This window comes from Lissotriton helveticus, chromosome 7, assembly GCF_964261635.1.
Source record: "Lissotriton helveticus chromosome 7, aLisHel1.1, whole genome shotgun sequence".
In the NCBI taxonomy this organism is placed as follows: Eukaryota; Metazoa; Chordata; class Amphibia; order Caudata; family Salamandridae; genus Lissotriton; species Lissotriton helveticus.
In genome coordinates, this window is record NC_136068.1 from 1,163,396,335 (window position 1) to 1,163,422,067 (window position 25,733).

The 25,733-nt window shown below is 44.7% G+C and overlaps 1 protein-coding gene across 1 annotated transcript in view; it reads left to right on the forward strand.

Annotated features, from left to right (window-relative positions):
* RGS9 (regulator of G protein signaling 9) overlaps window positions 1–25,733 on the forward strand; it is a 946,886-nt gene that overhangs the window by 891,942 nt on the left and 29,211 nt on the right. Inside the window, exon 18 of the mRNA XM_078650792.1 lies at window positions 7,752–8,248. Within this exon, the coding sequence (XP_078506918.1) occupies window positions 7,752–8,248 (497 nt within the window). The remainder of the gene's footprint in view (window positions 1–7,751; window positions 8,249–25,733) is intronic.

Sequence of the window (25,733 nt, forward strand, 5' to 3'; positions counted from 1 at the left end):
GGGGTGGACGCCACTCTGGTTAACTTCCTGAGGGATCTGCACAGGGACACCAGGGCGAATATCAGATTCTCCCAGGACCTTGGAGTATCAAGGGATTTTACTGTTGACCGGGGAGTAAGGCAAGGCTGTATTTTAGCTCCTTTTCTTTTCAACTTGTATATATATTAACAAGCTGGATAAGACTCTGACCGAAACTGAGGTGGACTTTCCAAATGTAGGGCACAGGGGCCTTCCCGTCCTGCTTTATGCGGATGATGTGGTAATTCTGGCTAGAACTGCAAGAGGTCTACAGTCTTAATTGAATACCTTCCGTAGTTTTATGGCTGACCGTGATCTAGCCATAAACAACACTAGATCCTACTTATTACAGGTTGGGACTCGACCGATGCGTAATTACCCTTTTATGGTGAATAATGAAAACGTGCCCATAACTACAACTTTCTCCTACTTGGGTGTCCTATTTGATGACCGTCTAAACTGGGGCGCACTAGTCGAGAGGAAAAGAGGAGAGATTATACGGGTGAATGCCGCTATCTTCAACTTTGCGACTAAAATGGGCAAGCACCCAATTGCCGCAATGCTAAAGTTATATCAGGCGAAAAGTGTTGCAATTGGCAGTTATGGCAGCGAGCTATGGGGATATGTAGCAGCCAAGGGCATTCAGGTGGCAGAGAACAACTTCCTAAAACAGCTATTGGGAGTACCCAGAAGAACATCTAATTAAATAACAAATGAAGAAACCGGGCTCCCATTTATTGGTGACACTTCTATGCGCCCTTTGCTCTTTTGGCTTAAGTGTTGGTTAAATAAAGATCTTACCCTCAACTACCAGTTGCTTAAAGAAGCCTTGTCCTTGGATAATATGCTTAATATTCCCTGGTTAAAATACTTAAAAACCTGTTTTAATGACTTGGGGCGTCCGGACCTTTTTTTAAGTCCTGATACGACTTCCGCTGGGGATGTGTTGTATGTAAAAAAGACTTTTACTCTATGGCAAAAATTTAATAGAGATGGGGCAGATTTGGTAAAACCTAGCGCATGCAAATTTATGCTGCTTAAAACTGTACCATCGCTGGAACCATATCTCACGTGACCCCTCTCTTCCCATGAGCTGTTCTTATTAACAAGGTTCAGGTTTGATTATTACCATCTCCTACTTGCTGTTCCGAAGGGAAGCCATAGAGGCCAGGTGCTGTCTCCCTGTGGCTGCGATGATTCATCTCCACAGGTCTTTACGCACTTCATGTTCTTTTGCCACTACTACGATGCTCCCCGGAGGTTCTTGTTAAAGCCCCTTTTAAAAAAGATTAATTTTATTCAGGTCCGCCCAGCTCTCTGCTTCTTGCAAATGCTAAAACCAGAAAGCACCTTATTTGTGGTTGGTTTGTTAAAATCGGCATTGGGATTGAGAAAACGCTTTCCAAATTAACAGTTCCCCACATCGTGGCTGTTGTTTTAACTAACATTTTTATCATGGAGTCCGTATATATTGTATGGGTGCCAGTTTTTAACATGTTTGGGTCAATATTTGAATGAAATATTTATGTCACTTGTCTACGGCTAACGCACATGCTTTGTAAACTGACCCATTTTATTGTTGTAACGTCGCTTTTATGGTTTTCATATCTGTTAAACCGAATAAAGTATTTTGAAGTGAAATGAATCAGCACTGTAGTCTGCCAAGCTTCAACCATGATGCGGATGTTGTTGACTGCAGATAATAATGCAGTGTCAGTCCCGTGGCAACTCCTAAATCCATATAGAGAGGAGTCAAGCAAATGATGATGTCCCAAAGAAAGCATTTAGGTGTTTCTCCAAGATCTTGGCGGGAACAGGAAATAGGGAAATGGGCTCATAGTTTTTAAATTCAGATGGATCAAGGTTGGTTTTCTTAAATAGAGGCTTACCAACTGCTGTTTTCCAGCTAAGAGGGTAGCATCCAGATGAAATGGCCAATTTGAGAGTTGATGTAAGGTGGGGAATAAAAGTGTCCCTTCCCAACTTCATCAGCTTCGGGGAGCAAGGTTCCAGTGGGAGCCAGATTTGATCCCCCGTAGAAGCTGGTCAGTCTGTTCACATGATAGAGGGAGGAAGGCAGGCAAACAAACATCCCCCTTCTTGGTGTGGGGAGAACTAGAGACTGTGGAATTAATATTTTGGGCAGAAACTGAGAGATCAGAGTGAAGACTGTCCAGAGAAGAGTAGATCTAAAACATTTTGGAGTGAAAAGATTTAGCCATGCTGTCACAAAAGTCCTGCAAGCTCTCTTTATATGCTGGAGCAGGCGGCATGGATAATAGATCAATTTAAATAGATCATTAGGGGACTTAAGCGATGCTGTCTTCTGATTGCAGTATAATGATTTTTCTAATATAATGGCTGCTTTATATTCTGCCAAGTTGACCTTATGATTTATTCTTTCAATTAGGTCAAAGAGTTTACGCCAGATATGTTCTTGACGGTAACAGGCTTGTCTGAGTGTTCTAAACTTCTCTGAATACCAGGGAGCCATGGGCTAGTTTCTGCCTACATAGAATTCTATGAGGGGAGCAAGAAAATCAATGGCAGCCATGAGCCAATTCGAGTACTCTGTGGTTTCCAGATTAGAATCATTATGTTCAGCCCATTGTTAGTTACTAGAGACCCAAAGAACTGATTCCTTGCTTATGCATTTTTTAATTTCTTTTAGGAACCTAAATAGTCCACCTTAATGGAGGCTTGACGTATTACTGCAAATGAAAGGAAAAAAGAACAGCATGATGGTCAGACTAAGAGAGGGGAAGAGGTTGATCTACCCTAAGATGGTGATCATTAGAAAAAATCCTGCATCATGGGTGGCTGTCTTTACTAGTTCGGAAAAAACACAATGTTTCTTTAAAAGTCTGCGAGACTTTACAAGAGGCACTGTAAAAATGAAAATTAAAACTTCCCAAAAGGGTAAGATTTTATTTTCCAAGGTAGGGTTCGATAAGGTTGGAAAATGTCATGATGATGGAGGACCTAGGTCCCGGGGGCCGATAAGTCAGGACTCCAGAAAAGGCTTCCATCGGAAACACTTTAAGCAAGCTTTTATTTGGCGATAATAATGCTTCATAAGAGTATATAGGGGTAGTTAGTAGCTTGATGAAGCAAGTGTCAGAAACCTTATAGATAATGGCTAAACCATCCCCTCATTTACCTGTTCTGTCAAGTCGGGAGAGAGTATATCCTAGCAGATGCACTCAAATGGATTGCTAAATAGCAAATTTTAAAAAGTACCTTCCAAAGTGGAAGGACACTGGCCACTAGCCACATTCCAGTGACCGAAAGCTGTACTTAGGCCATGCTCCACGGCATGAACAGGCAAAGCAGGAAGATGTTCAAAGTGAAAGCAGATGATGTGCTGACCAATCAGAAGCATGGAAATTAGAGCGATGTTGATTCCAACAAATGGAAAGTAAAGGGGAGTAATGGGGGAGTTCTAAGTCCCTTTTAACAATTTATTTTAATTTTACAAAAGATTACGCAAGGACAGCGTTAGCTCTGCATAGGTGAAACCTAAAAATAGGCCAAATGTCAGGGGAGTTCAAGTTATTGTAGAGACATTGAAGGGCATACATGAGCAAATTTGCTCATGCTTTCTAACTTGACACATCGGTATTCAGGGCACTATTCCCATCAATACCCACAAACTAAAAGCTTGAATTATTTTGATCTGTCTAGTTATAGATTGACATTGTATTTATTTTACAATGCTTCCTGCTAAACACCAAGACCGAGAACATTTTTACATGAATTAATTTTTAAGATTTTAGTAATTCATGTTTCGAAAGAACCTTGCAGGCCAGTGGCTGTGTGATCTAGTAATTAATTGCCAGATTTATCAATCTTTCACACAACGCAACACAGCAAGACAACTTGCTGGTCTGTGCTGCCTGAAAGGGAGAGGGCAGGAATGCTCCATATTTACCAATATATGACATATTCCTGCTCTCTGCCTGTGATGGTGCTACCTAAACAAATGCTGGGGCATAATGTGCTGCCTAGTGCCAGGTGCCAGGGTGCCTGTGTTGCAGGTAGGATTTAGTTTTGCAGGAAGGGACAACTTCATGCACAAAAACAATCCTCTGGGGCTTTTACCTCTTTCTAAGTGTGCTTTAAATCCAGTTCGCTTATTGTGAATTAGATTGTTGTAGCCTGCCCAAGCCTCCAAATCCTAGAGTAGCAATCGGGCACAGTATTTGTATTACACTTCCAAACAACCCCATTGTTTTATAGTTGAAGGCTTAGCTGGATCACCTTTCTTGGAAACTGTTTGAATCGTCTCTCGCCATGACATGGGCATTATCTGGAGATGAGTAGCTGTTGTGAGGTAGGGGTTTAACCATGTTGACCAGTAGTCCAGTTTGGTCTTCAAAATATATATTTGGATAACCATTTGGGCCTGGAGCACCATTTGTTTTCGAGGACATAATGATCTTAAGAATCCTATCGGATGTTAACATATCCTTCTTTAAATGTAAATGCTAAAGGGGCAGCCCAAGTGGAATTTTCATCAACATACAAGATCCATATATTAGATTCCCATTATGTAATTTGGATGGAATTACCCATTAAGGTCCTATGGCCAGTGTCTAAGTTGTTAACAAAGAGCTAAAACTTGCTCAAACAACCCGACTTGCAAATTGCTTTGATTGATAGCAATTGTTTTTCGCAGTAAGAGTGGTTGTACTTCCAAAGTACACATTTTTATGGTTTCTTCCAGCCACGGCCCTTGGAGGGAGTTACGGTGGGGCAGGGAGGCGGGGAGGGGGAGGGGCGGGGTAGAGGGTGCTAAAAACAGGCATATGGATCATTGCAGGTACGTACACAATTTATTTAATAAAACGAAATTCGTAGTGCGCACTGCATGGCAAAATGCGATGCTGTGCGCGCTACGATTTTCGTTTTATCAATTCAATTGTGTACTTACCTGCAATTATCCATATGCCGGTTTTTAGCACCCTCCACCCTGCCCCTCCCCGCCTCCCTGCCCCACTGTAACTCCCTCCACGGGCCGCGGCTGGTTTCTTCACATTTTTCATATAATCAATGACATTCAAGAAGGTACGTAATCTACCTAATTCTCTACTTATCACTCCTCTTAGTGATTTTAATTATGGATTAATCCAACCTTGTTTAAGGTCACACTGTTAATGTGAGTGGTTCGAGATGAAACAGGCATTTAGTTGAGACAGTGGCTCCAACATCAGGTTCAATTTTACATCACAAAAGAGGATCTTTATGCAGAGTAAAATAACTGTCAAGTAACAATTTTGATTTCGCTGAGGACACCATCCTTCCTGATAGCTCTGAGGGACCTCTCCTCATCTCAGTAAAGACATTGGGGTATATTTATGAAAATAGTGCCACAGGGCAGGGCAGCAAGTCACCTTGCTGCGCTGCCCTGTGTCACCATGGTGCAAGGAGGTACCTGTGTTGTGGGCAGGATTGTTTTTGTGCAGGAAGGGGCATTTTTCCGAGAAAATGTCGGAGCTGTACCAAATTTGACAGTGTCGTGCTCTGACATTTTCAAAACGCAGGGATGTGCTGAATTCACAAGAATATGGTGCACTCCTGTGTTTTCCCTATCGCTGGGGATACATTTAGCTGCCTGGCCCCACTCAGGCACCCGCGCACCATAGTGCAAGGGTGCCTGCGTTGCAGCGAATGATTGTTTATGTGCAGGAAGGTGTTCCTTTCTGCACATAAACAATCACAAATGGTGATTTCTTACTTCTATGAGTGTGGCAGAATGTAGCACACATAGAAGTAGCAAATCTTCATTATTTAATGATTGTTTATGCGCAGGAAGGGACACCCTCCTGCTCATAAACAATTATTAATGGCATTGAAAAAGGAAAAACGAGGAGAAATAAAAGAATTTCTCCTTGTTTCACCATTCTAACACCTCCTTGTAAATCTGGGACAGTGGAAAAAGCAATGGAAGTTGTGGTGGAATGCCCACACCAACACACATTGCACACCCCTTTAACACTAAGCGATACGTGTAAAGGGGCCTTGTTAAAAGGCGGCGTTAAGCCACAAATAAGTGTCTTAACTTTGCTTTGTAAATATGGAGAAGGGCAAATCACCACCAGAACGTTGATAAAAGCTTTGTTCTGGTGGCAATATCCCCTTGTAAATATGCCCCTGAGAGTGAAGGCAAGGCGTTCCAATAAGCAATATCTGCTCACATCACTCCTTCGTCCTCTATGCAATTGTAATTAAGGTTTCAATTAAATTAAAAACACAAGTTAATATCTTACCGTTAATATAACCACTAGAAAGTTAATAAAGTGCCGATGTAATTCTTTTAAACTTTACTCTTTTTTTGGAACCAAAAGGAAACACGCAGACATTTAACAACAGCAGGGTGTTGATTATACCATTGTCCTGCTGTCCTAATTCAATGACTTAAATACATGTATTGTGAGTATAAATAGACACCACGCTTAACAATCGAGAGTTTAGCAACATGATTGAGTAGGCCCTAATTATCACTGCCTTTGAATTTCCATTTTGCGGCAGTGGGAAAGAAAGCTCTAAAAATAGGTCTAGAACCGACTCAGAAGTCAAATTTTCCTGTAAACATATTGTTTCGTGGTTCTTAGGAGAAGTGATCACCTCTTTATCTTTAAAAGGACAGACTAAGACTGCTGCATTCCAGTACAGAAATAGAAAAGTCTCAAATCTATCCTCCATTTGCGGATTGAAGTTTAATATATTGTTAGGTAGAAGTTGAGGACTCAGCACTCAGGGTTTTGGACAGCCAGGGCCAGGGGTCAGGCTTAGCCACAGGTTGCCCTGTATGATAAGATGACGTCTGCTCATAGGTTACAACACATTCCATGGGTTTGTGGGCAGGGCTACTATTCAACTTGGAAGGGAAATTAGATTGTTTCCCCCAACACTTACATGTTGGTACCACACTCTATCTGGAGGTGAACATAGAGCAGCTTCATAACCATTGCTCACTTCTTCCACCCCTGGCAAAGACTCCTGATCAATTACACGGTTTGCGTGCTAGATGTTTGAAGTTGGATTGTACTTCAGCAGAAGTCATTTTTTCCTACTTTTTGTTAACTATAGTAGATATAGTTAAAAATACCGAAATCAAATTGTGCAATCTACAATAAATTTCCCAAATGATTTAACCATACCTTATTAACAATTCCTATAAGTTATTCAACACAGAAAATACATTTATTTTTGAAAAATACAACCCAGGGGCGTCACTGGAACAAAAACTCAATTCAGGGAAATGTAAATACAACCGGATAGATTGCAGGCAGAATAATGCTACATTTTTAACAGCATATTAAAACAAAAGGACGGTTGGAAATGTTTTTTGCTTGTCTCGTTGCCAGTGTAACATTGACGTGAGCTGGGTAGATGGGAGTGGGTATAAATGGTTCTTTTTATGGAAGATGTATTCCCACAGGCAACAGTTATGCCATTCAACACATGCATCTTTGCAAAGCCCTTGACATTTGCAAGCCAACATTGGGGGGTAACAAGTGGCTTTCATCGCTTTTCAGAAGATATCAACATTTAATTGGTCCAGGTCCTTATGAAAGATTCCAAGTTTCGTCTACTGACATAGAGTACTTGTTCATGCCTTAACTGGGTAAACAGTTGTCCAATTCTTTACCAAATATTGTTTTCTTGTAGTTCCTTTACCCGTGTTGTAGGCACTTGCTGTAAAGATATCTCCTTTCCTTTCCCTACAGTTGTGCCAGTACACAGCTCCAATGCCCCACCTGGCTGTGTACAGTGGTTCATGTGCGCCTCCTTCTCCTTCAAGTCTGTTCCTAGCCTGTTATCTCTCGAGTGACCAACCTTCACCGTCGCCAGGACGCGCCACTTTGCCAAACAGCGCTGCCTGCCCATCGCCCATTAGCGTAGCCTTGGACAGCACCCCGGGAATGGAGCGGAGATGGGAAGGCAATGGTGATAGCTCAAACCAGATTCCATCAAATAGTGAGAGCACTGACATTTCCATGGGGTCGGAGTCAGGACCATGCAACCATCTGACTGTGCCCACAGAAGCCAAGTTGACGCACAAATCCAAGGTATCGCTCTCTTTTAGCAAGTTCTTGAAACGAGGGTGCTCCAATTCGCCAGTCTTCGCCACTCTCTCACCCAAGTGCCCAGCAGTGACTCATGGGAAGATTCAGCCTTTAAATAATCTGGAAGAGCAGCTGCAAAAGACCAAAAAAGTGACCAAGTAAGAATTTTATACTTTTATATATATCACTATATGCCACTGGGATCTAATATGTGGATATGTATGAGTCAGTAATTAGGTGTTCTCGATTATATTTACTATTCTTTTTAACACACATATTTTCTGTTTGATTAGATAATAAGAAATGCTATAAGTAATGCATAGACAGAAATCAACTTAGTACATGTGGCGTGTTAACAGCAATACAGCCACATACGTGAAGAACACATCCCATCTGCATATGTAAATTATGCATGCATGTAAAACAGTGTTTTATGACTCACTCTTATGGGTGATCATTTAAAGCCATGTGACATCTTTACTTATGCATGTGCTATTTAAACATATTATGGGAACCGGGTCTATTTTGTTTACTGAAAATCCAAATGATGACTTATAAAAAAATCATAATGTCCTATTCTGCATATCAATAAATCTTTTAGAAATATCGGCCTCCTCTATAATCCCAATTTTTACCAGTTATCAATGAGAAGCCTGTAATATAAGTGTCAGATATCCCTGCAGAGTATAATGTATACAATACCCTGCGCAGAAGCCGTTTGAAAACATACTTTAAAGATAATGTACACACCAATCGTTGCATTATTAGATCCAATTATTAACCAGTAACAGTCTCATATTTTACAAAAAATATCCTCGGTCACTCCGTGTTATAATTTCAAATTTACCCAGAGATTAACAATACCAAAAATTAAGTCAGAAAATCATGTCCGCATAGTTCGGTAAAATACTCATGTAATTCCATTCAATCTTATGTTTGGTATTATGAAAACAATGTGTAAAACGCACTCACCAGAGAAAATTCTGAAATAATAAAACAACAGATCGCTTTAATAAAAGTGTCCCTGGCGTTCTCTCATAGCCAACCACAAATCTGATCCCAATTACTAACCTTAGGGCTGGATTTGGACACAGCCCCTCCCCCTGGCAAGTCTACTGACCAATGCAGGGGCGAATCAGCAGTGTGCAGAGGTCAAAAACCACATCATCCTTACCTCTTCACATGAGGAAATTGTGTTCGCCCTGGAAACTACCAATTTTATCTGCATTGGAAACTGCCCTCACGTTGCACAAGGGGAATTAGTAATGGTGTGCAGACTGGCAACTGGAAAGGGTGGGAGCTGGCAATGGTTTGTACACACAGAAATAGCATTTATGTGTCTGCATGCACGTGTATGTGTGCGTGCGTGTGTGTGTGTTTGTGTGTGTGTGTGTGTGAGAGAGAGAGAGAACGAGAGAATCTGAAAGCTAGTCCAAAACAGGAGCTCTCTGTGTGAAACTAGGGAAATTGAAATTGTGAGGACACTACTAAATGACAATTGAGTGGGATTGGAAAATTAGAGGGCTGGTGAATGTGACGTGGTGAGTGCATGCCAGCTCGAGCCATCAATGAAGGTAATTGGTTTGAAGGAAGGAAATTATATTTCAGCATGACCAGTATGGAAATTCCAAATCCATTTCAGTATTCTTCAATGGCAGTCCAGTGTGTGATCATAGTCAGGTTGGTGTCTAAAACAGGCACCATTGTTCCAGGGCCTCCGTCGATACCATCTGACTCTTGTGTTGTGAATGGCATGGAAGGAGCCGCGGTCGGTAATGGGTGTACCTGCAGGGCGGTGACGTGGGGAGGGGGAGGGGCAGGGTAGGGGGTAGTAATCTATGAATTACGGAGCTTTACATGTAAGTAAACATTAAAATCAATAAAATGAATTTTGTTGCGTGCACTGCATTGCATTTGGGGATGCAGTGCACACAACGAAATTCGTTTTATTTATTTAAATGTTTACTTACCTGTAAAGCTCCGTAATCCATGGATTACTACCCCTCACCCTGCCCCTCCCCCTCCCCAAGTCACCACCCTGCAGGTACACCTATTACCGACCGCGGCTGCATGGAAGGCGGGTTTGGAGGGAAGAGGATATTGGCTACCAAGCCTCTTTTACTCATCCACTGACCATTGCTTGTCACCACAGTTGCAGACCCAGGGATTGGATTGAATAGTAAAAGGACTGTGACAGTTCATAGTTCTTTCACTTCCTACCACCTTCTCTTGGCTTTAAAATATGTTGGTGGAGTGAGAGGGGACAGAGGAGGGAGTTTTGAAGAGACTGCCATTCCAACCTTTTTTTCCACTTAAAAGAAATTAGAGCAAAGAGACGTAAAAAAACTAGGTCGATTAGTGTTCAGTAATCCCAGCTCCTTTCTCTACTATCAATTGTTACTACAATCTCTAGAGAACCCGCCATTATAAAAGGACCGCCTTCCATGACATGCCATATGTGGCTAACAATAGCAGTGATGTCAACAGCATCTAAATGAGACATGCCAGACATAAACATTCCAGCCTGACTTGTCAGGGTTCCTAATTGTGCACTTGTGTCGGTGTGCAAACCTATGTTTCATTTACTTGCCCAATGCATGCCAACGGGTCGTACTGGGAGCCATCTCTATTTTGTTAAATCTCACACATTAGGATGAAGTTGTAAACATTCTCAGTGATGATGACAGACAAGGGCTAAACTTGAAACGTTTACTCAAAGAATTTAAGTACAGAAATACATAAACTGGACAATCAATTGATTAAAAGAGTAGGCCCTTTTATAGGACTTTGTACTAAGAATGTTAATCATTCGTATTACCAATATGAGTCTCAGGGTAAGCACCAATCCGAAATGAGCAAGAAGAAACATTTTGTTACAGAATATATTTGAAGATTCTCTAGTAATTGTACTGCATGCATTTCATATATCCCCAGAGTTTGTTCAGGTGATGTGGCTTGTTACATAGTATGTGATTCGGTCTGGAACAGTTAATATGTCCTTGATTAGGTACATCACATTCGATGTAACTGAGAAAGTCTCAGTCTTTCAGTGCAAGGCTTCAATTCTATATTACAGCAGAACAACAACTGCAGCAGTGATCATGTGATATGTTATTATGTTTCATCCAAATTGGGAAAAAACACAAATTTGTCTTAGGTTAGTGTGAGTTTGATATCTCATGCGTTAAACGCTACAGATAAAACAGATCCCACACTCCCTCCTCTGTTGGTTTCTTAGTCATCACATTCATGTATTCTACAACATAGTAGTAATTATTTTAGGATTCTACCAATTCCTTCATGGTATCATAAAGTTCATGGTATCGAAGTTCACTCTGCATCGTCTTGACTTTTACATTGATTCACTCTCTTTTTCTTTTACTGATTGCTGACAGTTTCTTCATTCAACATTAACCCACCACTTGATGATTTTTCTTTGCAAAGTTGTAGGAAGAAAAGCACACATGTAATGCAAATCAGTATGACCAAAAGAGAGGTCACAAGCAATTTTAATATTCCTCCACCTACACTTCCTAATCATTTACCTATCTTGGCAAATCCTTTTCCAATAGACCCAAATTTGAAACCTAGCCACCTGTTTCTTGTAACACAGTTAGCTGATAGGTAATGTTAGTGATATTAACAAAGTAACTATTAGGCTGATTATTTATTTTAGGAATGCAAGCACAACATTTTCTAGCAATAAGTACCTTGCAGACTACGCTTTCCTTAGCGAGAAGAATGTCTAAAGCAAGCTTATTTTGTATTATCATGTCTCTCATAGCTTCTTTATTAATAACTGTTTAGGCACCTGCTGTATTAGTAGCAAGCCTATCCACTAAGGTTGACAATTTTCTAATCTTAACATCATTTAACTCTACTCCCACTGAGGACATTATTGCCACAGAGTATCTGCTTAAAACTTGGCTGCTTTGTTCCACACAGAGATCGAGTTGCAGATCTGTGTCAGTAGTATGAAAGATACTTGGAAAAGCTAATGCTGCATAGCAACTACCGTTCCAATTGCGTAGCAGCTGGAAATAAGCTGACTTACCACACATATAATATATACCTTTAATACTTACTTCTAAGCAGTTGTTTAAAGAACGATGTAGGGATTTTTTGGGTGGTGAAACAATCAAGAATTGTAAATCAGGGAACCTATCACATCTATTTCTTGATGACAAGATTATTCCATTTTATGAACCCACATTAGATGTATTCGAGGTTCTCTCCATAGACAACTATACCTAAAGTTCAGATATGGGACCTTGCCAATTGAGTTCTAAGCTGGTTTGGCAATAACTAGAAAGTCTAGTATTATCTGCCCAGCTTGTGACGGTGCTCCCGAAACAGTTGTTAATTTTGTATTCTTTTGTGAGGCATACAGGTTCCCAAGGAGAAAGCCGATTATTACAATGTGTCAACTTTTAGGCATAAGGTCTCTTAGAATAGCCCTTAGGATTCTAAAAACAGACACACAGGAGGAGATTGTTGTTAGTTTAGCTAAATTCCTGCCTGGATAATTTGAAATCAGCAGAAAGATTGTTTTGTCTAAACCCAGTTGTAGTCTACTAGACGTTTTTTGGTATTCTTGGATGAATTATGCAAGAACTGTGTAGCTGCCTTGACCACTTAATAATTCTATGGGATCTTTCCTCTGCTGATTCTCTAGTTTGTATTTAATTAGATAAGGTATTAGGAAGGATGCTGCTATTTTCTAATGGTATTCTAGCCTTATACTGTGTAGAGTGTAGTTCCTTAGGAATTCTAATATGGAATGTCATGTAAAAAAGAGCTGTGGTATAATTGATTCTACTAGATCTTTTCTTATGTTGATTTTAAAAGAATATGGATTTCATTCTATTAATGTATTTATGACATTGAGTATTTTTTTAAGAACAGATTTTATTTGTCAAATAGCAAATATGTTACAGAGCGCTGTAACCCAACAACTCATGCATGTAAAGTGTATAATGAAAAATCTTTGACAATTTCAGTAATAGGACAGGACAATTGAAGAGCAATACATTTGAAGTAATAACAAAAGTTAAAGGGAAAAAAAACATACCCCACCCCCCATCGCACTTACTCCCACCCCAGAGCAACAGCATACAAGAACAGTCACATCTATCCAGATATAATACACCAACATCCCAGGGGCGATAATACATGTCAACTATAGTTGAAGGGACGCCAAGTGGTAGATCTGGCTACTGGGACCGGTTATAACTCTAAACACGGTACTCTGCCCAATGCTGCCAGATTTTATAATGTTTAAGCGGGCACCCTCTGGCTGCAAAGATGGGGATCACCAGCCCCATACAGAAATCCATGCCATTTTTCCATACTGATACCGAGGGTGCCCTCGGAGCCTCCCAGGCTTTACCAATATCTCTTTTGGCTAAGGTGAACCCTAGTAACATAAGATGTCGTTTGTATATGTTGCCTCCTATATCATCCATAACATGAAGCAGGACCAGCTTTGGGGAGCTGGGGAGGTCCCAGCCCAGAACCTCGGAGAAACGTGACAGAACCCCAGGCCAAAAGCGCACAAATGCTGTGCAGTGCCAGATAGTATGGAGCAAGGTACCCTCCTCATGTTGGCATCGGACACACACCGGTGGCCAATATCCCCCTCACAGGCATCGCGGAGATGCTACAGTGTGGGGGAACTATGTATGACCAGCAACCGATAAGCCTTGGAGATCTTGTGATCCTGAAGATCCCCCAAGAAAACTTTTGCCTCTATGGGACTAAAGTCAGCCAGGGACTCCAAATCCTCGATGCAGGGGGTGATGGCATGACGGAGCTGCAGATACCCAAAAAACTGGGTTTTAGGCATTTGAAAGTCTTTCTGGAGTTCCTGAAAGGACTTCAGAACCGAAACCCGCATTACGTCCCCAAGGGTAGAAATGCCGATGCAGTCCCAGCCCAAAAAACCGGACAATGCAGCCAATTGGGGTACCTGCCCATTGTACCAGAGGGGAGTCTCCTGCCTCAACTTATTCCACCACCCGGTCCTCCGCAACACCTGTAGCCACACTTGAAAGATCAGTTTCGTAGCTGGTGGCAAGGAGCTATGCAGCGGCGCGGAGTATAGTATAGTGTGGAGGGCGTGATCTCCCATGCAGCGCCTCTCGACCGCATAGGCTGGGTTGGCCCTATATCCATACCACCAATTGTTAAGGACTAATAAATGGGAGGCCATATAGTAGGACATGATATAAGAGGTTGCCAGTCCCCCACAATATGTGGACTGGAAGCATGTCCGCAGGGCCACTCTCGCCATTCCGTCAGCCCAAAGAAACTGGCCCAAGGCCGTATTGACCCGTCGAAACCATCCAGGAGAAATCGGATAGGGATGATTTTGTAATTGATTGAGGAGGCGGGGAAGCAACACCATCTTAAAGATGGCCGACCGGCAGTAGATCGATAGGGGCATAAGGGACCAGGTTTTGATATCCTCCCGTACGTGATCCCAGACAGGGACTAGAGTCATTTCCCAGGAGGTGATTGGTGAAGCCGATAAAATCATTCTCAGATATTTCAACCCCCCCAGATACCACCAGAACGGAGGATGCCCAGGAACCCGGACCTGCCCCTCCCCCCAGGACCCATAGAGTAGATTTGCGAGGGCTCATATAGAGACCCGAAACTTCTCCAAAGATCTGCATAATGCGTATTAAGCGCGGTGAGAAAAAAGAGAACGTCAACTACGTATAAGGCAATACGATCCAACATACCCTCCGCCCACTCTAGACCAGTCACTTTGGCGTCGACCCGTACACAGGACGCTAAGGGTTCCATTGCCAACGCAAATAGATAGGGGGATAGAGGTCATCCCGTCCAATAGAGAATGTGGAAGAAACTGCGCCCCCCGCCCGTACCGACCCAGTCAGGTCTGTATAGAAGAGTCAAATATGACATGAAGCGGGGACCGAAATTCAATCTACGGAGGAGTGCGAATATGTATACCCAACTAAGGGGGTCAAACTCCCTATCCATGTCTGCAAGCAAGAGCGCGGCCCGCTCCCCTGACCCCTGGACTGTCGCCACTGCAATGTGTACGCGCCAAAAATTGTAACATGTCGCCCGCTGGGGCAAAACCCTGCCTGATGAGGATGAACCAAGGATGTACTATGGGCTCGGAGGCGATTGGCCAGTACCTTAACCAACACCTTGGCCTCCACATTGAGAATGAATATCGGACGATACGACGCATGCTGATCTGGGGTTCTTCTGGGCTTCTGGAATACCACGACCTCTGCATGTCTCCAGTCTCGAGGCAAGCAACCCCGCTTCCTGGCCTCCTCGACCACTCCACAAAAATGGGGCCCTAAGTGCCGAAAATAACGCTTAAAAAATTTGCAGGCGAAGCCATTCGGCCCGGGGGCCTTACTAAACTGCAGCTCACCCAGCGCCACACCCAGTTCCCCTTCTGTGAGCGGGAGATCCAACTCTTCTCGCATGTCGTCAGAGAGGGCCTTGGGTGGCCGATCATCCAGAAAATGACCAATTACAGCTGCAGGGAGACTTTCACTCAGGGCATAGAGGTCTGCATATTATACAGCAAAGCTTTCAGCAATAATGGAGGGATCTACGAGGATGGACTCGTCTGGGCCCAAAATGCCAGGTAAGGCCTGAGAATGAAGCGACCTCTGACACAACTTATGCAATAACTTGCTAGACTTATGACCCCACTGGTAGATCCGACTGCGGGCCGCCAGCCACGCCTGGTGGGCTTTATCCAGAAGAAGATGTGCATAGTCCTGTTGCGTCAATAGGAGTTGGCGGCGAGCCTGCCAATCCACCCTATCTCTACGGCGAGTTTCAACTCAAGTAACTTTGCTTCCACCTGAACAAGGGACTCTCTACGCCTTCTGTGGGCCGATGCGCAAAACGAAATGTCTACCTCCCGGAGAGTGGGCTTCATCGCCTCCCAGAGGCAGTCAGCCGCCTGCACCGTCCCTACATTGGTTGACAGAAATTGTTCAATGGCACCTCCCATATGTTCTCTGTATTCATCCCTTTGGAGATTCCACGCCGAGAGACTCCAACGGAATGGCTGCTCCGCTCGGCCCACACACAATGTAAGGGTGATCGGCGAGTGGTCAGAAAGTCCGCGTGGAAGAATATCAGCAGCAACCACCCTACTATCCACGGCCCGGGGAACAAATATGTAATCAAGGCTGGAGAATGAGCCATGGACAGCTGACATGTATGTATAGCCCTGCGCAGATCCATGCAGACGGCGCAACGGATCCACCCAATCTAGGCCCGTCACCAGGGAATGCAGCCTGGTGGGCCTATCTGCCTCAACAGGGCCCCCAGGTCACCAACTATCTCCGACCAGATCTAGCACATCATTCCAATCCCCCCCCCCCTCCCCAGCAGTTAACCCATCAGGCATATCCGTCCACAAAGTCATGAGCTTTTCCACCAGGCCCCAAGAAAGGGGCGGTGTGAATAGACACATCCCAAGACTATGGAGTCCGACCTTATCGTCCCTTGAAGGGACAAATATCTGTGTGTATGGAACTCGTCTATGGATCAGGATTGCAACTCCCAGTGACCCCCTCACAAACCCGGAATGGAAGACATGTGTGTACCCAAATAGTTGAAAACATAGCACCGTAGTCCCCATAAGATGTGTCTCCTGCAGCATGAGAACGTCTGCGTGTGCTCGCTTTGCCTGCTTAAGTGTTGCACCCCGCTTGATTTTGTCTAGCCTCCCTCTGACATTCCAACTCATTATGTGAAGGGTCCCAGAGGGATCCCGCGTATCACTAGAGGGCCCAGCCATGAGAGTGTGTGAGGTATGAAAGCATACTAAACCAGAATACGTGGTCTGAATACAGTGACTCGGAAACAATGTAGGCCAGTGCGATCAAGCAACAAACCCCCCTCCCCCCAGACATCCCAACAACACCCCCCCCCCACCCTATACCTCAAAAACGATGAAGTATCTGTCACGGCGAGCGTGAGTGGCCGACCTCAACAGGAGGCTCTCTCCCCCACCCACCAATGGATCCCCAACTTACAGCCCATAGTCAGCTGGCCCTTCCCCGTCAACCAATAAGATGCAGGGAGATCGGCCCTCAATCGTGCTTCCCTGGTCAAGGCAAACATGTCAAGGAACTTTGAACATAAAGTACCCCCAACACGTCAGTCCGATGTGGTAGGCAATCGCTGGGCCGATGCAGCTTGGGATGAGGTGCCACATAATTGAGACCTACATCTGGACCTGGAGCATCTGCTCCCTTTCCCTTTCTGTGCAGTTGGTTTCCGCACCATCTCACCTGGCGAGGAGTCAGAGTCCCCCTGGGGCGGCGTGTGCGGGCGGAGACGCACTGTTTCATCTGTCCATTGAAAGACCTCTTCCGGTGAATCGAAGAAATGAGTGTGGGATCGAAAGACCACCCACAGTCTAGCTGGGTACAGCAGGGCATAGGGGAGTTTAAGCTCTTGGAGACGGGCCTTTGCCGCCATAAAAGACTGCAGTCGTTGCTGGACCAGTTTAGTGTAATCTGGAAATATGAGGATACAGGTGTTGTTACAAAGGAGAGGTTCCTTGGTCCTCTCCTGTTTCAGGATAATGCCTCGGTCATGGTAGTTCAGTAATTTTGCAATGACAGGTCTTGGGCAGGCACCAGGTGGGGGCTTCTGGGTCAGTGCCCTGTGGGCCCGTTCCACCATGAAACATGCTGACCACGACCCCGGGGGGAGCCAACTCTTGACCCACTGGGTGAGGAACCGCTCCATGCCACCCTCTTCACACCCCTCCGGTAAACCAACGAAGTGGAGATTGTAGCGTCGGGCCCTCCCCTTAGCATCTTCCAACCGGGATGCCAGCCCTTGTTGGATCGTCTCCAGGAAGGCCTCCCGTTTCTGCAGGGTATCTTCCACATCCTCCATCCCAGAGATCCTCGTTTCAGTTTCCGTAATCCATGCCACTGCGTTGCACAGATCTTGATTCAGTAGCATGACATCGGATCCCACCCCTCCAATTTTAGCATCCAGAGCGTCTCTCGACTGTGTGATGGCGGTCAGGAGGGCGGCATTGTCAGGTACATCCCTGGGCGTCCCCTCCGACGCCACAGCAGAGGCCCCAAGGCCCGTGAATTTGTCGATTGTACTTTGCTTGGACGAGCCCCCACCCGGCTGGTCCCTCGTAATGGCAAATCCAAGACTGCCCTGTGGACCAAGGGGTGCGGTGTCTGCCCAGTGTGCGGTGTAGTCCAACTGGAATAGAGCCTCGAAATGGCACCAGGGGAGACGGCGATGCGATGTTCTACTGTATTTGTAATTGACCCAACTCACCAGGCCAGTGTCCATCAGAGGGGTCCTCTCCAGGTGGCTCGGCCAGTCCACCGCTCACAAGATGAGGAAAGGGGCAAGAGGAGGGAATCTCCTGAGCCTCACACCACAGCCAAGGGCCACGTATAATAGGGACGCCACTCACCAAACCTGTGTGCAGTCCAAGCGTCCTCACCAGGCCCTGCTCCCAGCTGAGAGTACGGGGGCACAAGACAGCCCCCCTACAGTCCCTCACGAATCTCCGCACAGTATGTGAACAGCGTCGCTGCAGCCTTGACAGGGCACAGATGGCGAGCTCACGTGGCCCGATCGACCGCCGAGGCGAGCCCACCACTCCACAAAGGGAAGAAGGGAAATTTGTGCGTTGCTCACACCCCCGCCGGGGGTCCCCACCGGTTACTGGCCCAACTCCATAGTCAGAGCACCAAATGCGGCCCTATCATTCAACCGGCCCACAACAGAGGCCTCCCGGGTGCAGGGGTAGGCCCAACGAGCCGGGGAGTCTCGCCCACACAGCGTCTGCTGCTCCCGCACTCGGCTGAACACACCCCTCCTCCGCGGCCTGACACAGCGCCGATCAGTGGCACACAATTCTCAAAGGAGAGGGGGGGTGGCAGGGAGCACCGCCACAGGGCCACTACACGGCGATCCTCTGCCGTTGCCCATGCGGCCCGGCAGACCGCCTACATGAGCCGGGGCCTAGCCGCCTACACCCTCAACACTTCCCCCATGGCTCGATGCGGCCGCCGAGCAACAACACTCACTGCAGTACAGCGGGCGAAGTGAGGCCCGCAATCCGCCCCTGGCGGGTGAGCGGCAGGTCCGGGGAATCTGTCTTGTCCCAAATGGTCCTGAGATTAGCCACACCGCCAAGGCAGCACACCGGCCCTCGGCCTCGCACAGTACCGGTGCTGCGGCTCCCGTCTCAGGCCGCTCGATCTCAGGGACGGTGGGCCCGATCAGGATCGTCAATGTCTGCACCCGCTCCGAGCCACGGAGCGATCTGTAATTCGGCAGAAGCGGCAACCGTCAGTTCACAACGCCTGCAGAACACAATTTGAGCATGGAGTTGGACGGGGAAGCAGGATGATGTAGGAGTTTAAAGCGGGCTGGACGGAGCTCTCCTAGCACACGTCCGCCATGATGGTTCACTAGGCCACCCCCCAACATTGAGTATATTGATGTATGTTTTATGGATTCATAATCTGAAATAAACAAATTACACATACTCACTTCTAATTCAACAAAAATCTTCTAACTAAATAGCTATGCTCATATTTACACCAACCATCAACCTGACCAGTCTCATTCCCTTCTTGTCTTTTATCCAACACAAAAGGCCTCATTACGCTGTTGGTGGCAGGCCTCTGCCATCGGAATGAGGTTTTCCACCCACCAGATAACTATGGCGGGCGGACTGGTGGCGGTCAGAAAGACTGACCGCCAGGATCCCGACAGGCAGTCTTTCTCCGACCACCTGCAGACCTCCCCGGAAGTAGGGATTATAATATCCCTTTCCGCCAGTCGTTCTGCGGCGGTCAACACGCCACAAAGCGGCTGGCGGAAACAAATGGGGCAAGGGCATATCCCTGCACCATGTGGCAGGCACCGCATGGTGCCTGCCACGTAGTGCAGGGATATGCAAAAGCCTCCTTATTTTTTTTTGCATAGCGGAGGGAGCTGCTGACTGCATCCCCGCCGCAATGCAAAAAATAGCGCCTGCGACCGCCGCGGTCGCATCGTATTGTGGTTGGTGGGTAGGACGCCTCGTAGGCAGCCAGGCCCACTACCGCAACGATGACGGTCGGTCGAAAGTCCGACCGCCATCGTAATGACCCCCAAAATTCCTCTCTGGGGACATCAACACTCAATCTTGGGGGAGGATCCCCTAGAATCCCTTTACTCTTTCCCATACTGTGTTCTACGTTCATGCTCTTAGTCCTCTTTTCTTCATCTAGCCTTATTCTTTCATTTAATTCATCAATGAAAATTCTCTCATCCGTGCTAATTTGCAAGTGAAGACATGGGTGCTTTGGTTAGTAGTACTTGTGTTAATCACAGCTGTAAAGAATTTGATCAGAAATTAATGCTGATCCCTTTGTTTAAAAGACTTGGAAAAATTATAAGCATTTGAGTAGACCACAAATATTTATTTATTTATTTATTTATTTATTTATTTGAGATTTTTATTGCGCAAACAATTACCCAAAGGTGTCTCGGCGCATGTGTAAGCTAGCAGGACCATAAAAATAGAGTTCAAATACATATTCAAACCCTTCACAATCAGCACATTTTCTAAAGGCTTTTCATAATCAGTGTAAAACTATTTAATATAGTGCTAGTAATAGAACCGATTTAGAACGATGCTGCTGGAAAAGGGATAGGATGAGGGAAAGTGGAAGTAAGCAGCTCCCTCAGCTGCAGAAGTGGACGATACAAACATACAAACCAGTCCTGGAGGTTCATGATTCTAATGTAGTCAATTAACATTTGAAAATAGACATTAGAACTATAAACACCTTCAGAGTAAGGTGCATGCTAAATTCTACGTTCATGTATTTCCTCATGAGCGACAGACTTTTTAGTTTGTTTCATTAATAGATGGGAAACATTTCTCTCCAACAGATGTACATCTTACATCCAGCCAACTGCAGAAACAGAAATGGCAGCTACCAAAACTACTTTCACAATTTTGCAGTGTCGCTGTGCTATGTTTGCTTCAATGAGATCAAGTGATAAATATGTCCTTCTACAACGACTCTAAAGTCACTACACTATCTTGAAATATATGGGGATTTTTATTCTGCATCGACTGGATGCCTAAGGCTCTGTGGTCCTCTTACCATTACACTAACTATATTTCGTCCTTTTCAACTTTGTCAACAGTTTACATAAACCAAAGCTTTAACTGTCTCTGACTCATAGAGGTTTGCCAACGTCAGTCAAAATTTTGTCAGATTCACTTTCAATCCTGGTAAAGTATGTCCAATTGGGGCCTGAATCTTTGTGATTGACCTTTCTCTCCCTTTTAGGTATTGCCAAGTCTGGAGTAGGCAATAAAGAAGCATACTTCAGTGTATTACACCTCCTTAAAGTAACATTGTCTGCAGCCAAAAAAGTTCACTCATAGGTTAGGAGGCTATTAGTCAAATACAGAGTGCGAGTCATGAAAATATCAGTGGAAAGGGGCACCATAACAATGAGCGGGTGACCTATCATGATTACTTCAATTTGCTGGTTGCTTAGACTGACCATTACGACTACTTTGAGACTACCGGGCAATGCTGTGGCTGCTGAATCAAGAGGGGCTGAGAAGTAAGTCACTGATAGTTTGGCCTCTCCATGGGTATGAGTCAACACAGATAAAGCACACCCATCGCGCTCATGGTAAAAGAATATGAACTCCTTTGTGTAGTCGGGCATCTCATGAGTGAGTGCACTGTAAAGTAAGCTTTTAAGCTCCAGGAAGTCTTTCATGCTCTTGACATCCCTTGGTACTGGGTTATTGACATCAGTATTTGTCAACATCAGTAAAGGCTCTGCCACAAGTAAAAAGTTTGGGATCCATTGTCAACAATAGACAACCATGCTCAAGAACATTCTCAATTCTCTCTAGGCAATAGGGTCCTGCCTACAAGCTTCTTTTATCATCGACACAACAAGTAGCTCATCTATGTATTGAACAAGGATTTTTACATCTGGCTGATTACACTTCAACAAACCTATGTTTATCTTCAAGAAAGGGAAGACATTGAGAAACCCTCTGGTACATACAAGACCAAAACGGCAAAACACCACAAGCCCCAGAATCCGCACAATGTGGTGGTTACCACCAGTCTTTGGCCATTTCCCATGAGGGCACTGCAATATCTGTCCCCTGATGAAAGCAACAAAGGAAACTGATCTTGGCCTTTAGACACCCTGGTCATTGAAGAAACACACAAATTGTGACAGTACCAATGTGGTGTACTTTCTGATCGGTACATGTGGTTTAAAATGTCTAGGCATGACAACAAGAATGGCAAGAATCGGCATCAATCAACACCAAAGTACTTTCCAGTGTAAAAAGATGATTACCAAATTGATGCATCACTTCGAGTCTACAGGACATTCTGAAAATGACTTTATCTGGTTAATCATTGAAAAATTTCTCACATCTGTAATAGAACAAGAACTACCCCTAATATATATTCGACCAAAAATTAACAGATGGCATTACCAACACCATGAATGCTTAACATTACCATGGGGCCTTCATAAACCCATTGGTTATTGAACATATTCACAGTACCATCCTAATTAAAAAGCCAATCCATGTTTACTTACTTGCTTTTCAAAAGGTGTTTTTGCAAACGCTTGCACATCTATCCAGTTTGGGCAAAAGAATTACCATAGCGGACCTGGAAAGGGTGTGAAACATCATAACGCGCCTTGGCCAACACAAAGCAATAGGGAGCGCACTGAGCAAAGCCCACCCATACTACTACCTTTTGAAATATCGAGCTGAGCACTGCTCTGACTACAACTCCCAGAGGGAGGTTGGTGTCACACAAAAAGTCATTGTCTTAGACATCCACTCCAAGATGCACAGAGCCAAGTGCTGCTCTAACTATAATCCATGAAGACTGTGAGGCTGCTCTCAGGAATACGCCAACCTTGGTGTCTATCTCCCTTGGACTCGTTTCCTTTGAAGACAGCCTAGCATGAACAGAAACTTGTTTGACGGCAGTCTAACCATCACATCCAGGTGTCAGAAGCAAAATCAAATCCTTGGAGTCGTGGATACCTCTGCCCTTCCTCTGGAGTGCCCAACTGGGATAACAAAACTACTCTTGTTAAATTATCAAAAGGATTGCCCCTAGCCTTCCTCGAACCTTATTTAAAGTCCACATTTGTAAAGCGCACAATCACCCGTAAGGGTCTCTAGGCGCTGGGGGGCCGTCGGGAAGATTAAGCGAGCTATTGCCCAGAGTCACATGGTGCTGGGCTAACCTGCCGCCGGAGCCGGGGATCGAACCGTGGTCCCCAGATTCCAGCGTCAGTCGCCCTGGCCGCGGCGCCACACCTCTCCCACTTTGACTTCCAAATTCGAGAGGCCATTATGCGCTTGGTTGAAGATTTAAGTTACACAAAATTGTAGCATTACAAGGCTCCTCTTGATTGTTCTACAGACCCTTCCAAGTCTTTAAAACGATTGGTCTGCTGTTCTTAAAAGTTATTTACAACAAGGGGTGGTGATGGACATAGTCTCTGAATTAAGCAGAGTACTCTCACCCAGTCAAGAGATCAGGGCTAGATCCAACACCGTTTTTTAGCTCATTGCACCATCCCAGTTTCAGAACCTGGCTGTATGCAAATTAGTCTGTCCCTGGCCCAGTGCATCATGGGAACAGGGCAGACCAGACTACAAAAGCCAATTCTTACACTGGGAAGGAAACAAGCTTCCAGGGACCGGTTTCTGCCATTTCAGGCGTCTTCGGCCCGGCTTGCTTGAATCCTGATGGTGCAATGAGCAAGGGACTCACATCTGAGTATACCCTTCCACGCTTAGGGTGGACAAAATTATTTACAACAAGGGGTGGTGATGGACAGAGTCTCTGAATTAAGCAGAGTACTCTCACCCAGTCAAGAGATCAGGGCTAGATCCAACACCGTTTTTTAGCTCATTGCACCATCCCAGTTTCAGAACCTGGCTGTATGCAAATTAGTCTGTCCCTGGCCCAGTGCATCATGGGAACAGGGCAGACCAGACTACAAAAGCCAATTCTTACACTGGGAAGGAAACAAGCTTCCGGGGACCGGTTTCTGCCATTTCAGGCGTCTTAAAAGTTAGCATCAATACCCTCGGTGGGAGCTTTAAAACGCTCATTCTCCTAATATTTAGATACCAGGAAAACCATGAGCCTTGCATGTACTTAACCTACAATGGCTTCTTGGGAGCTTTAATTTACTTAAAATTGTAATATTACAAGGCTCCTCTCGATTGTTGTGCAGACCATTCCGAGTCTTTAAAATGACTTGTCTGATGTTTTTGACCATTTGCCATCAATACCCTTGGCAGGAACTTTGAATTGCACCATCTCCCAATATCTAGTTAACAGTGAGACCACGAGCAATGCATGTACTAACTCTAAAATGGCCTGTACAACATCAATTTGGGGGCCTGAATAGCATGAACCGGTAGACCCTTGCTACGTAACCGACATATCAAATTTCCGGCGGTATCTGTGATCATGGCAAGGAGTACGTGGCACATTTAGGTTTACAAGGTCTTATGTCTGCTTAATCACCATTTGCTATCATAACCCTTGGTGGGAGCTTAGAACACGCCATCTCCCAATATCGAAACATCAGAATTAATGCCTTTCACAATACCAGTGTAGGCAAACTGCTGGGGAAAGCCATGATATACAAAATGGGAAATATTTGACATTTTGCAGTCTAGAACCTTTAGGATGAACATCATAAATGGTGCTCCATGATCAATTACACTACTAATATCAGTTCTAATTTAAACTACCTATTGTACATGTTTTGTCTACAAGTATGGGTCACTCGCCAAACACGCATGAACCCTGAAACAATACAAATTAGGGTAAGAAGTATGAATGTCAGGGAAACACAAATCACAGTTGATGTGGTGCTCACATGCGTTGGGTTCAAACCGAGAATGACACTTCGCATGCCATTGAGGACCCCCTACAGTGTAAAAAAAGTGGTGTAATTTGGTGTCTTAGAATATTCTCTGCAAGATTTATTCAACAACACTTCACGTCTTTCATCAGTTATAAACCTCTCTTTTTTAAGGAGTAAGATAAAGATTGTTTTTAAGGACCGAGGTGGTGAGAATAAGGTGATGCTGTCCCTGCAGGGTAACAAATAATGTTACCAGCAGGAAGTTTAAAGTGACCCCCGTGAATTACATGTTTAGGACTCCAAAGGAAGCCACATTAGATACAAACCTACTGTACTTATTGGTTAGAAATATAATGTTTTTCTTTTCCCTATATATAGGTATCTCTGAAATTGGAGGGGCCCATTTCAGGTGAGAGCCTTACGTCTCATTAATGTGCATGTAGTGCATGTAAAGATAGGCAGGGTCACATACACACAGACCTCAAAAAGGCCTTAGACCCACGTGGGCTCAGTGCAAGGGCCAAAACATGTTGGCATAAATCAGGGGTGATTGAGAAACTAATGCTCAATTCAAAACATGTACTTGTTTTTAAATATGCCCATGGTACCCTATCAATAAATAAGAATTTTTCTTGGGTATACCTTGAGTCATTTTTAATATTCTTTTTTCAACTGGACCCCTGCTTT